Source organism: Lepidochelys kempii, chromosome 9 (assembly GCF_965140285.1).
Source record: "Lepidochelys kempii isolate rLepKem1 chromosome 9, rLepKem1.hap1, whole genome shotgun sequence".
Classification (NCBI taxonomy): Eukaryota; Metazoa; Chordata; order Testudines; family Cheloniidae; genus Lepidochelys; species Lepidochelys kempii.
The window spans coordinates 7,216,828-7,230,793 of record NC_136388.1 but is presented as its reverse complement, the minus strand read 5'-3'; the positions used below and the strand labels follow the sequence as shown (position 1 = coordinate 7,230,793).

Sequence of the window (13,966 nt, the reverse complement as noted above, 5' to 3'; positions counted from 1 at the left end):
CCGCAGGAGACACATTAAAGAGCTACTTGCGAGCTTGCGAGCCTCAGTCTGAGTATCACTGATCTAAAGCAATATGTATCCGTGTAGGAGATTAGCAATGTTCCAGGCTGTGCATTGCCCATGATGTGCCGGCAAGTATCCACAGCCATGTCCACAAGAGGAGTGTGATTATTGCTGGATAGTGCCCCTTTGGGACAAGCTAGCAATACTGTATTCATTTGAAAGGAAAAGGAAAGTGTGTTATTGAGTTTAAATCAACATTGCACAGTGCATCAACTCCCTGTTCCAGAAAGAAAGCCTTGCACACAACACCAGACCATTAGCTCAGTCCCAAAGCCAAAGGGTGAGCTAGCTCAGGGCCAAAGCCTGAGAGAATGGAGTAGATTAGGAGGAAGGGGATCGCCTGTGAAGCCATACTTCTGGAATTTTAAAGAGGTATATTTCACAGCCTTATTCTCAATTCAACAACTACGCCAGGAGCTCAAGACTCATGTGGAGGGCTGTAACAACAAAGGCCATTTACAGTAAGAACCTCATCTGTTTCTAGGCTTGTTTCTCTCCTGAAGTCATTCAGAGATCCCTCTGGTTGTGATATTAGAATCCTCTGCGGAAGAAATGGTGTCACAGACACCACATGACTGGGCTGGGGATAAACTGCAGGAATGATGATTTATTAGGAAAGAAAGAACTGGTTTTCCCAGAACTGTTCCCAGTAAGAGAAATGAGAGGGAAGAGAACCATGAACTGTAGCATGAGGCACTGGCGATTGGACTGGGAATCAAGAATGTGTTCTCTTGCCCACTCTGCCTTTGACACTCTGTGACCGTGGGATAGTCACTTCTCCGTTCTGGGCCATGGTTTCCTAATCTGTAAAATGGGGACAGCGAACCCCACCTCTGTAATGCACTTTGAGGCTGAAGGATCACAAAGGCTAGGTTAGTGCTACGTATTATTAGAATAACAATATGTCTAAATTAACACACACCACATGGTATTTTTTATCAGCCGGGTTTTCAGGCACAGGGTGAATTTTAATAAAATCAAAAATTAGCTGCATTACTGTAAGTTACCATTAGGTTTAAGTTGCGCTGGTTTATAAGCAAATTGTTTGTAAATGACCGAAGAACTCATTTATATCGGTAAATGGTTAGAACATTTATTTTATAGAGAATAAAGAAATAATTAACAAGTTTTCATGTTTACTGAAGGCAGATTCTCTCCAGAACATCAATACATGGGAAAGCTATTTCAATTCATTACTCTCCTAGAAATTCAGGCATTGGTGGCTCCTGGCATGACATAACATAGCCCGCTTTCTGGCATTACGAACTATCACCACCTTCCCTTAACAGGCAGCTAGTTGACTTCACCACCTGCTTCATGTAGTGAGAAGCTGTCCTGACACAAAAGGGCTGTTAAGGGGAACATGGCATCCCAGAGTGAAGGTACACGTGTGAGAACTTCAGTTCTACTCAGACCCTGGAAGGCCTTGGTTAGACCTGGGAGGGGGAAAGCCTCTTCACACCTGGATTCTGGGGCTCTCCACTCAAAATCATCATTCAATCAAAATATACTAAAACACCCTAGAGGATCCCCCCCTCCCACCCCGCATCCCAGAATCATATAGACTCTCACCAGCTATAAACCTTCTAAATAACATAATCTGATTCCAAGGCCAGAAGAGATCATTATGATACTCTAATCTAGTGTTTCTCAACGACCGGTCTGTTCTCAACGGCACGGGTCCCTCAGATTTCCCTGACACAGTTTAGGAACGCAGCAAGCCAGTCCCTGGTATAAAAAAGATTGAGAAACACTGACAGTCTGACCTCCTGTGTAACATGGGCTACAGAACTTCCACTGAATAATTCCTAGTGCAGATCTTTTAGAAAAAAATCCAAACTCGATTTAAAAATGGTCAGTGATGGAGAATCCACCACTAAATTGTTCCGATGGTTAATTACTCTCACTGTTAAATATTTACAAGTAATTTCCAGTCTGAATTTGCCTAGCTTCAGCTTCCAGCCATTGGATCATATTATGCCTCTCTGCGCTAGAGTAAAGAGACCTGATTAAATATTTGTTCCCCATGTAGATATTTATAGACTGTAATCAATTCACCCCTTAACTTTCTCTTTGTTAAGCTGAATAGATTGAGCTCTTTGAGTCTATCATTATAAGGAATCAGAGTAACAGCCGTGTTAGTCTGTATTCGCAAAAAGAAAAGGAGGACTTGTGGCACCTTAGAGACTAACAAATTTATTTGAGCATAAGCTTTCGTGAGCTACAGCTCACTTCATCGGATGCATCGGATAATGCATCCGATGAAGTGAGCTGTAGCTCACGAAAGCTTATGCTCAAATAAATTTGTTAGTCTCTAAGGTGCCACAAGTCCTCCTTTTCTTTTTACTATAAGGAATGTTTTTTAATCATTCTCATGGCTCTTCTCTGTACAATCTCCAATTTATCAACATCCTTCTTGAATTGTGGGTACCAGAACTGGACAGAGTATTCCAGCAGCAGTCTCACCACTGCTAAATACAGAAGTAAAATAACCTCCCTACTCCTACTTGAGGTTCCTCTGTGTATGTATCCCAGGAACACAATTAGCTCTTTTGGCCAGGGGGAGCCCATGTTCAGCTGTTTATCCACCACAAACCCCAAATCTTTTTCAGTCACTGTTTCCCTGGGTAGAATCCCCTACCCTGCAAGTATAGCCTACATTCTTTGTTCCTACATTTACATTGGCCATCTTAAAATGAGTATTATTTGCTTGCGCCCAATTTCCCAAGCAATCCAGATAGCTGTGAATCAGTGACTTGTCCTCTTTATTATTTACCACTCTCCAAATTTCTGTGTCACCTGCAAACTTTATCAGTAATAATTTTGTTTTTTTTCCCCCAGGTCACTGATAAAAATGTAAAATAGAGTTGGGCTAAGAACTGATCCCTGCAGGACCCCACAGGAAATACACCTGCTCGACCATGATTCTCTGTTTACAATGACACTTTGAGACCTATCAGTTAGCTAGGTTTTACTTCATTTAATGTGTGCCATGTTAATTGTATATTGTGCTAGTTTTTTTAATCAAAATGGCGTGTGGTATCAAGTCAAATGCCTTGGAGCAGTCTAAGTATATGGTGTCAACCCAACTTGTAACCTCAACGAAAGAGGATACCAAGTTCATTTGACAGCTCTACTGTCCGTAAACCCATGTTTATTTGCATTAGTTACATTAACATCTTTCAATTCTTTTTATTAATAGAGTCCCCCCCTAGAGCCACACCATTATCTTGCCAGGGATCAATTTTAGGCTGACAGGCTTGTAATTACCTGGGTCATCCCGTTTACCCTTTTTAAAAATTGGCACAACATTAGCTTTCTGCCAGTCTTCTGGGACTTCCCCAGTGCTCCAAGACTTACTGAAAATCAACACTAATGGTAATAAACTCCTGCACACACCCGCCCTTTGTTCACAGATTGCCTGACCTAGATTGTAAGCTCTTCCGGACAATGACTACACCATTGCATATTTGCCTGCTCAGTATCATGGCTCACCTATGATGCTGCAACAACATCATTAACTAAGTAATTTTTACTTTGCTAACATACTTGTTGTAAACTCCCCTCCAATACTTAGAAGAAGAAGTGAAGTGCAATAACCCATGGCAGATGCTCATGGGCTTGGGAGCTCATTTAACAGAGGATTCAATGGTGCTGGTAGAAAGGCTAAAATATCAAAAGGAAATTCATCTAAAAAATGTCCAGTTTCGTCCCAACTGCCTTGAGCATTATAATATAATCAACTGTCCACCAGTGATCACACAACACCTGCTGCCCGCACCCTGTGCATCAGAGATCTCTTTTCAGACAGACATGAAGGCAGAGGAGAAGATAATGGTGGAACTGTGATATAAAATGATTAGAGAAAAGTCCCCATCAGCATTTGTTTCCTTTTCTCTTACACCATCTCAACTGGAGCCAGCTACGCACTGTTATGTTTCTCCTCCTCTGCTGTAACGACCTTGACAATTTTCATTATAAGCCATTTTCAGGCTCTTATATCTAGCCCGTTTAGCTTTTGTACTAGGGCTGAACCATAGTGCAAATAGAAAAGGAGTACTTGTGGCACCTTAGAGACTAACCAATTTATCTGAGCATAAGCTTTCGTGAGCTACAGCTCACTTCATCGGATGCATACTGGTTTACCTATACTGGTTGTAATATTGGAGACTTGGATTAGGATGGGTTGGAGAAGATGGGCTGCTGTCCGGCCTCTCTCAGTCCCAAGACAAATACAAATACAGACTAACATGGCTGTTACTCTGAAATAGTGCTAGTATTCTCACATCTCCTCCTCCGCTCCTTCTACTTTGAAATTTGCTCCCCATGAAAAATAACTTAAATCATCAAAGAGATCGGACCAGGCACTCTGTGATTCGCACACTGTATTCATTTTTCCATATGGTACGTTTTGTTCCAGGTGTTTGAGTCAAGTGACCAACACATGGCCCCAGGTGTGATCCAGACCATTCACACCACAAAACCTCTTGACACGTTTAAATGACACAAATTAAAGTGGAGCTGTGCTACATCAGCCAGCTGAAGAGGTTAGAATATGGTTTAAAATCAGTCAGCCAGCTGAGCCCTGATTTCACAAAGACCTCATGGCTTGGGTTAGTAGGACCACAGTGAGTAGAAGGAAACTACCCACGTCTCCCCACTGGTGTTTTTTCTGAAGGGAGTATCCTACACTCAGCCACAGCCTTGAGGCAATTGATCTCCAGCACATGCTTTGGGGCCATTACATAGTCATGGAAACACCTTTTGCTACTGACCAGGGAAAGTAGCCAGCATACATGATATTTGCATACACCAGGACAAATTAATCCTCAGTGTAACCAAAGTCAGGGATGAATTGTTACCATACACCATGTCCTATGCGCCAAATGCCAGATCCTTTCTCGCCTAAGACACCAAACAAGGCAGAGCTCTTTGCAAGAGATGTGAGAGAGAGTACGACTCTGCGCCCCATAGGATACTGCCTACATGGAATAATAGTTACTGGGAAGTCACAAAAAGAAAAGGAGTACTTGTGGCACCTTAGAGACTAACCAATTTATTTGAGCATGAGCTAAAGCTCATGCTCAAATAAATTGGTTAGTCTCTAAGGTGCCACAAGTACTCCTTTTCTTTTTGCGAATACAGACTAACACGGCTGTTCCTCTGAAACCTGGGAAGTCACATACACCTCTCTTGAAGAATCCCTGCATTGAGAAAACAGAGTAATGGGATGTCATGATCAGAACAATGACTCAGTTCTCTAAAGAAAAGGCTAATCACTGCACTGGTAAGCTGTCCAGCCACATAATTTTTTAAAAGTCTATCTAAGGCAAAAGAACCAAAGTCCCTACTGCATTAGCGAGGAAAGCACGTGCAAGCATTATTAACCTATCTAAGGAATATTTACAGACCTTTCCTGTCCCAGCAAAGCAACATGTCAAACAACAGAGGAAGAACCTCCTACCACTACATTCAACAGTATTAGATATATTTTATATACCTACCCATATGCAGAACAGCCACCTTAACTGGGGCAGATGCCACATGCTACCTCCACAAAGCAAGAAGAGGAGCATTCCAGGGCTCACATCAGACAGGTATCAGCAGAGAAATATGACGAAGCAATTTCCTATAATTGTTTCCAACAGTCATTTATATTGGAAGATTTTAATGGAGATGTTGATTAATCTCTAACTCTCAGGAGATCCACTTATAAAGCATAAGCAGGAGCCACCATCTAAATCCATGGGTTTCTGTCTTTGCCTGTTGGAAACATTCCTATGAATTGCAGTGAACATACCAGACTACATCGAAGACCTTCTTCCTTTTCCCATTTGTACCTGCTCATTTTTTATGTGGGTGACACACGGAGTCAGCTTCTCAACACTGCCCATAGTATTAACACTGATTGTCAGATAGATGAACCCATGGGAGAGCAAAGTTTTGACACTTTCTTGGTGAAGAACCCTACATTTTCGAGATCTTACATTACTTAACATCTTTCGGTTCTTCTTCCTCACTTCTCAGTACTTTACTGTTATTAATCCTGCTTCAGGAGTCCCATCTTCTTAGTTAAATGAAGTGGCTACCAAAGTTATCCAACATGATGCAGAAGTACAGGTGCATAAATGCAGTCTTTAAATCCATCAACTTCTTTCAAACACACCTAAGAACCGTGGGTCAATGCAAGCGTCACACAGATGGTAAGCCAGTGGCAGATCTCCTTAAGTGTGCAGTTTGTGAACAAACAGAATTTAGTCTAGTCCGTGTGTAGTTCAGTTCTTAACTCGAGTAATATCATCTTCCCACTTTTTCCCCATTTTGCTTCGCTTTCTGCCCCATCCACCTCCAAACCGAGCGTCTCTTGCTCAAAAATAAGAGATAAACTGCTTTACCGAACAATGTGGTGCCCCACACCAATCAGGTGCAAAGACACATTTGGTTATTTTCACAATAAACTCAAGTCAAACGCAGTTTTTCAAGCACATAAGGGAATAGTAGTAAAGCCAGGGAATACTAGTAAAGCCATCAGTCATCTCAGAGTCATTTGTTTATAATGGTGATCATAAAGAGAGCTCATGCTCCTAGTTTATTTTCCTTTTAAATGTGCATATACGATTTTTGTAGCTAGTCTTCCAGTCCCCGTACATCAGCTTCAAGCAGCTGAACCAAAGGAGAACATTTATCAGTAGGCCACTCCTAGATGCACTTGAACTGATGATCTCATACTTAAAACTAACAATCACATGTAAGGTTGTTTCTATTTCTTTCTCTGTCCGGTATTTCTAAGGCACCTATTTATGTCCTTGCCATCTAAATGTCTCAGTTCCAAATGAAAGAAAATACATTAAAATCTCTGTGATTATGGACCCATAAGCTTCTCAGCAATTGAAGTTTTAATGACCCAATGACCTCCCCTTGGGGGGAGGGATAGCTCAGTGGTTTGAGCATTGGCCTGTTAAACCCAGGGTGGTGAGTTCAATCCTTGAGGGGGCCATTTAGGGATCTGGGGCAAAAATTGGGGATTGGTCCTGCTTCAAGCAGGGGGTTGGACTAGATGACCTCCTGAGGTCCCTTCCAACCCTGACCTTCAATGATTCTAGGAAAGCTCCCATTACTATGCATTTAATACAAATAAAAATAATAATAAGACTTTAAACATTAAGCACTTAATTGTATTCTGGAGCTATGGGAAATTGCAGACAGAAGGGCTAAGGGTGTCATGGAGGAGAACTGAACTGAAGAGGATGTAGGGGAAAGCGTATGCTGTACATATAGCTGCAGTGGAAAAATTTTGTACACCAGGCACAGAAAGCTTTAATTGACCACACTTTCACCAGCGAGTGCACTGAGCTTTTTGGTTGCTGGGCACGTGGCATCCTATTGAATCACAGAACAAAGGAAATTCAAAACAAAGAGCCAAGACAACCACCATCACACCATATTCACACTTTCATGTAACAAGCATTCTCAATGACCAGCAGCTAAACAACCTTAACTTTGCCACTGAAACAAAACACACAGTAGCTACAAAGCATAAATGAACTTTATCCATTCATCACCACTCCTTCTCTCATTTGCACAAAAACACATTCATATCTTACTCTTATTCACACAAGTGTTGTTTAAAAGGTCAGTCTACAATCCACAAAAACCAAAGACACTTTACCAATTCACCACCACCTGAGTATCTGTCTTACCCATCTAATCTTTCTTGGGTGTTTCTACAGCACGCAGCTGCAGATAATATAAGAGGTATCCAAATGACAGCCTTCCTCTTCTGAGCAAAATAATTCCATGTAAAGTGTCATTGAAACAACACTGCATGAATAGACACTGTTCTTACACCAGATCACACAAATACGCCTGCCACTTTCAAACAGGAATTATTAATGTCACAACAAATCATCCAACTCGGTACTGCAGATACTGAGGGCTGTGATGGTGGTGGGTTAATACCTGGAAATTCACAGTACTATTATTTATATTATCATAGTGCCTAGAAGTCCCTGTCATGGGTCAGGACCCCACTGTGCTAGGTGCTGTACAAACATAGAACAAAAAGATACACTATAAACTCTTTGGGGCAGGAACTAAGTACAAGACAAGACACAGCAGATGAACACAGATGGCCAGGGGAGACAAGGAAACAATGTCAATGCAACTGGCAGTGTTCTCAGCACACCAGTGGCCTCACTGTTGTCAGTTTTCTGTAGCCTCGTAGCAAAGGAGAGTTTTAAGGAGGGTTTTGCAGGATGATAATGAAATCGTGTTGTGGATGATCTTCTCCCATGTGTGAGGAGCGGCTTGGGGGAAAGCATGATGGTATCTGCTTGAAAATGTAACCATTCGGCACTGGAGCCTGACAGCATGGGCTGATAGGAGACAGAGCTGACTTTTCAATACTGTTTAGAGTTTATGTGGGGAGGAAATATTCAGGAGCACCCTTAGTTGAATTAACTTTTTGGTAGGGGAATAAATATTAAGTTTCAACAACCCCGTGAGGTAGTTACATATTATTCCCATTTTACAGATGAGTAAAACTGAGACAGATGTGAAAATAGGGTGTCCATGTGTCCAGTTTTCAACTGAAAAATCCAGTTGAAAAGGGAACCTGACAGTGTCCGGTCAGTACTACTGACCAGACACCCAATGTCCGGTCACTGTGGGTGGGGGAGGCACTGGGTCATCACCCATGCCAGCCTCTACTCAGCCGGTGCCGCCTCCTACCTGCATCGGGCAGCTGCAGCTCCCAGGCCTAGTTCCGCAGGCAAGTCCCCCCGCAACCTGGGCCTGGGGCAGATGGGGGAAGCAGCAAGTGATGGGGAGAAGAGGAGTGAATGAGGGTGGGGTCTTGGGGAAAAGAGGCATGGCAGGGTCTCAGGGGAAGAGGCGGGGCCCTGGGGGTGGGGGGAAGAGGCAGGGCTGGGGAGGTTCTGGCACTCCTGCTGCAATGTCCAGTTTTTAAATATTACAAAGTTGGCAACCCTATGTGAAAACCAAGCCCAAGGTCACAATGAGGCAGTGGCAGAGCTGAAGTTCTGGTTCACAGTTCCTTGACTAGGCAAGAGACCACAATGCCTCCTCATAACGTTAACAGGAATGATGACAGCATGTCACAGTGATAAATGTCATTAGCAAGACTGGCAAAGAATCACTAGGTCCTAAGCTTTGTTCAATCAATACTGACTATAAGGCAGAACCCAACTGGAACTTAACACATAGAAAGAGGGCTCAAAAATCCTTTGGAACAAAGAGAGCAAAAGTATTCTGTCTCCTTACAACCCCTGGCAATGCAATCCTAGCTTTCTGGGTGTCTCGACTCCCTCCTGCTATGTGATTATTGTTTCCTTTAATCTGATAATTAATTGCTCTTGGTTTCCTCTGTTGTAGTTTGTCTCCCATTGTTCAGTATTTACATTACTCAACAGGAAATCAGTGAGAGGTCCTGTGATCAGAAAGGTGTGCTTCCTGTTAGGGCCCACCCTTGCTTGCTCAGATACAGAAAACAGACCTTCTACAGAACTACACCAAAGTAGCGAAAGGAAGTCATGTGAACAAAAGCGAGGGACTATAAATTGGTTATATTAAAAGCTACATGAATTCACTTTGTCCTGCACAATATACACTATACACACACCCCTTCATATTCACCCTCACACTCCAAGGCAATAGCTTTCTGCACAGGTTTGGATTTTTAATTTCCTTTGTGAGTGTAGAGTTCATCACCAAGTGGTGATCAATGGCATATATCGAAAGGGCAGGTATGGTGCAAACTTCTTCTTGGCTAAATACGTCTCATTCTTACTGTCCATAACCCTGCTATGCCCTTGCTGTGGGGAAGGCAGAGATTCTCTGGAGCAGAGGATGCCACTCTGAGAAAATAATGCAGTTTGGGGATATAAATGCCCACTAGGTACTGATTAAGTCAAACTAATTCTCTCCTGTACCCTAAAGCAGGTTTGGATCCCATCTCTCCAGCGGTGGCAGTCGAGTGCAGCAGCTTTGTAACCGGGCTCTGTTTTACAGGCCTGAACGAAACTAGACGCCACTAATTTTTCACAAGGTCACTGCTGAACAGGATCTCCTTCCCCTGGCTAAACCGACCCATTTAAAATGTGAGGAAGCTGCTTTAGCAGTTGCACTGTCACCAAACCAGCCTCAGTGGTGCAGGCACACGCGGGTTCCATCAGCGCAGCATTGCGAGAACAGAATCTATGCGACATAACCGGTGCTCTCCCAGGGCAGTCAGAGCGCACAGGAATCATAGATCTTTTCCACCTCTACCATCTATTAGGTTATCTAGTCCATCCCCCTGCCAAAGCAGGATTGTTCTTTACAGTTTATTCCCTGGTGTTCAGGGGATAAGAAATGCTTTCACTTCTGAGCCTAGCGAAATCTCACTATTATCTATTGAATGACGAGCCTTAAATATTTAAGCACATGTCCCAAAAGAGAAGGTTAACAATGAACTTTGCAGGTGAGGCTGTTCAGGACGGGGGGGGGAATTATTTTCCAGACATTTCGAGTCTCATTTTAATGATATAAAACAATGGCGCTTTCGTTACGAATAAGGAACTTTGGCTGCCAGCCTGGTCGACCGCTCTGTTCCCAGAAGTATAGCAACCTCCTGTAGTTTCACAAGAGAGGTAGCTCTATGGCCTTTGAGCAACAAAGTCAGAAGGAGCTCTGAGCTGGAGCCCAAAAATACCTGTTTCTACTTGCAAAATAGTAAATATACACAACACAACTGATACAGCCCCACTTACATTGTCACAGATAAGAAACCACGTCATTTACGTCTCTTCTATTGAAACACATCCACTGTTTACACAATTAAACTGTCTTAGATAACGTTTTAATTCTTTTCCCTGCCCCGAGAACTGATAGGAGTGCTGCTGGAAAATATGATTATTCCAACTACAGTATCTCACAGCAAATGATGCTTTGGAGATGACCCTTTTTGAAGTGAAATATGTGCTTCATGTACCTAAATGCCTTGATAAAGTTATGACATCATCAGCATTTATTTCCATTTATAAGATTTGTATCCATAGCTCTAGGTGGCATGAAGAATTCTGTAAGAGCGATCACTCTTCCCTTATCTATTTTGTCTAGTAGATTTCAACCCAACCATTTTCGTTTTGTTTCCTGTGTTATTAGGTGTCCTGTATCTGCACAGCTTGGTGAAGTTATATTTAAAACAAAACAAAAAAGCCCAACAACTTTGCCACAAAATCCTATGCTTTTATTCAAGTCTGATTTTCCCTTTGGAGTCTTTAGACCAATCAAGAGATCAAAGGAGTTCAGCTTGGGTTTGCTCTCGTAAGGGCTGAGAGGAGGGGTGAATAGCCCCAGGTTACGGATGCCGAGGTTACTGACCTGGTCTAAACGAAGAGCACCATCAATGAAGCGCTGTTTGCGCAGATGCTTGGCGATTTGGTGGAGGTTTAGGACAGCTTGGTGAATTTCATCGACTGGGTGCTGAGGAGAGACTGGAGGCAGTTCTTCTGACCCAAAAACCCTGTTGGGGTTTTCAATCATACTCTGTGCATGGTCATAGCTCAGCTTCACGCAGGAACAGATAACGGTTCGCCCAAACCATTCATCAAGGATCTGCAAAATCAGAAAATGTAAATGAAGTCATTAATTACAAGAGGAAGAACCTGCCATCCTTCACAACAGCTTACGTCTTTTTTCCTCATGTTAAAAATAAAAAAAATCCAATTAAACAGAGAAGTGGCTTGCATGCAGATTGGTAGGTAGAACCCCGAACACGGGCATCTAAACTTTGCCCATGTGACAGTCTAATTAGAAACCTACTAGAAGCTGGAGGGTCACATCTAATATGCAGCAGATTGCAGCCACCCTTCATTACAGGGGTGTGGCCGACAGAAAACAAACTGTGCCCTGAGGTTAATAGTCTTGCTTGGATCAAGATGGGGGCTGCCTGCTGGGACCTCCAAGTCAGACAAATGTTTGTAGGCTACACTGTAGAAGTACGTGGGTTGTACTTTGGCCCCTGTTGGTCCAGACCTACCAATCTCCATCCCCCTCATTTCAATGGGTCTTAAGCCCATTACCCAGGCCACGATTCAGCCCAAAGAATCACAAGGAATAATCTGTGAGTTTCCACTGTCTTTCTGATCCAACAAAGAAATGTTGCCAGTAAGCACACATGAAATCAATTAAAAAAAATTCAAACAGAAACCACCCATATTTTTAAACTATTTAATAAAAGGTCTCTAACAAATTATTTGTTAGGACAGAAAGGAAAAGAGCCACATTTTCAGATGAGGCATGGTAGCAATGTTGCAGAGCTGCTTATAGTGGTGAATGCATGATGGGACAATGGGGAACTGGCTCTGGGACAGGGAATCAGACTCATCAAAGGGTGACAGGGCAACAAGACGTTTGGAGAAGAAGGTTGAGGGTCAAACTCAGCAAAAGTGCTCAGAGGACAAGCAGAGCGTTTTAATTCTGGCTCGGCTCGAGCGGCAATCTCACATCCTCCGTCGGAGCAACGGGGGCCATTCAAGGAGGAGGTAGCTTTGGCAAGTGGGAGTGTCCCAGGAGGAATGCCAGGTCTCAGCAAGGCAGAGTGAACCAGGGCATTGCCAGAGGAGGGCATGAACTGGGGGAGGATTTGCCATTGACGGAGCTGATACACCCCTACAATTCACCTCCTTAGCGCACCAGCATGCGCACATGCAGCATAACTCAACAGACGGGAGAAAGGTATATCACTGGGCATCTAGGTCTATTTCCTATTACATGAGGTCATGTCCTCAACACTGGGACACATTTTTCTAAGTCTTCAGCAACTAGAGGGTAATGGCTTCTGATTTAAAGTTCTCGGAAGTGTAGTTGATGATGTAGAGGGGTGTGTGTGTGTGTATATATCATATATGTGCATTTAAAGAAATTATTACAATTAACAGAACTAAAGGAATTAGCTGTCCTCCTATTTTAAAAGCTATTCTGTCTGATCTCTGCTCCACTGCGTTCTATTAAGTTCAGTTTAACACTTGTTCTGAGTTGTAGGGTGCTACTTTTACTTGGTCACTGACACATAGTGAGATCTGCTGCCAGGTTGGTCTATTTCTAGTAGGTCTCCTTCCCCTTCTACGTACTGACTGTGTTTTGGTAACACTGAACCCAGGAATTTGAATTCCAAGACCCTGTGCTGATATGCAAAACACATTGGGGCTATTGTAAAAGTTCCCAACTCTTCTGGGTGCCATGTTGTTAATATAAGAAACTTCGTTCTTTCGCCACTGTCAGAGAAATCAGAAATGATACCCAAGGGATAATGCTGGTCTCTTTCCTGCTGTGATGGACGAGTAACAAATACTCAGAAAAGCCTCAGAGTAGCAGCCGTGTTAGTCTGTATTGGCAAAAAGAAAAGGAGTACTTGTGGCACCTTAGAGACTAACAAATTTATTTGAGCATAAACTTTCGTGAGCTACAGCTCACTTCTTCGGATGCATTTTCCACTGAATGCATCCGATGAAGTGAGCTGTAGAAGCTTATGCTCAAATAAATTGGTTAGTCTCTAAGGTACAACAAGTCCTCCTTTTCTTTTTTCAGAAAAGTCTATATTTCAGTGCTTAAAAAAAGCTCTGAAAGTAAATTGGTGCTATTTTTCAGCATCACACACATTATTTCCAAAGTCCATTCTTTAATGGCAGACAGTGTCAGATCACTCTATGGGGAAAAGGTTTTCTTTTTGATGGAAACCAAGAAAACTTTACACACTTTTTTTTAAAAAAAGCTTCTCATTCCCCTCTGTTTGTGGTGAGTGGGGGGTTTGTTTTGTTTTCTTTGTTTGTCTGTTTAAATCTTTGTTTGTCTGGACCAAAAAACTTCCTATCAAAAGCCACGGAAATTTCCTGTAAGGTAA

General features: G+C 42.7%; 1 protein-coding gene across 8 annotated transcripts in view; it reads right to left on the bottom strand.

The window, feature by feature from the left end:
* Positions 1-13,966, bottom strand: part of DIS3L2 (DIS3 like 3'-5' exoribonuclease 2) — a 286,215-nt gene that overhangs the window by 84,887 nt on the left and 187,362 nt on the right. For all 8 annotated transcript variants that reach the window (XM_073359152.2, XM_073359149.2, XM_073359151.2 and 5 more), the window contains one exon: positions 11,446-11,679. In XM_073359152.2, coding sequence (XP_073215253.1) covers positions 11,446-11,679 — 234 coding nt within the window. The remainder of the gene's footprint in view (positions 1-11,445; positions 11,680-13,966) is intronic.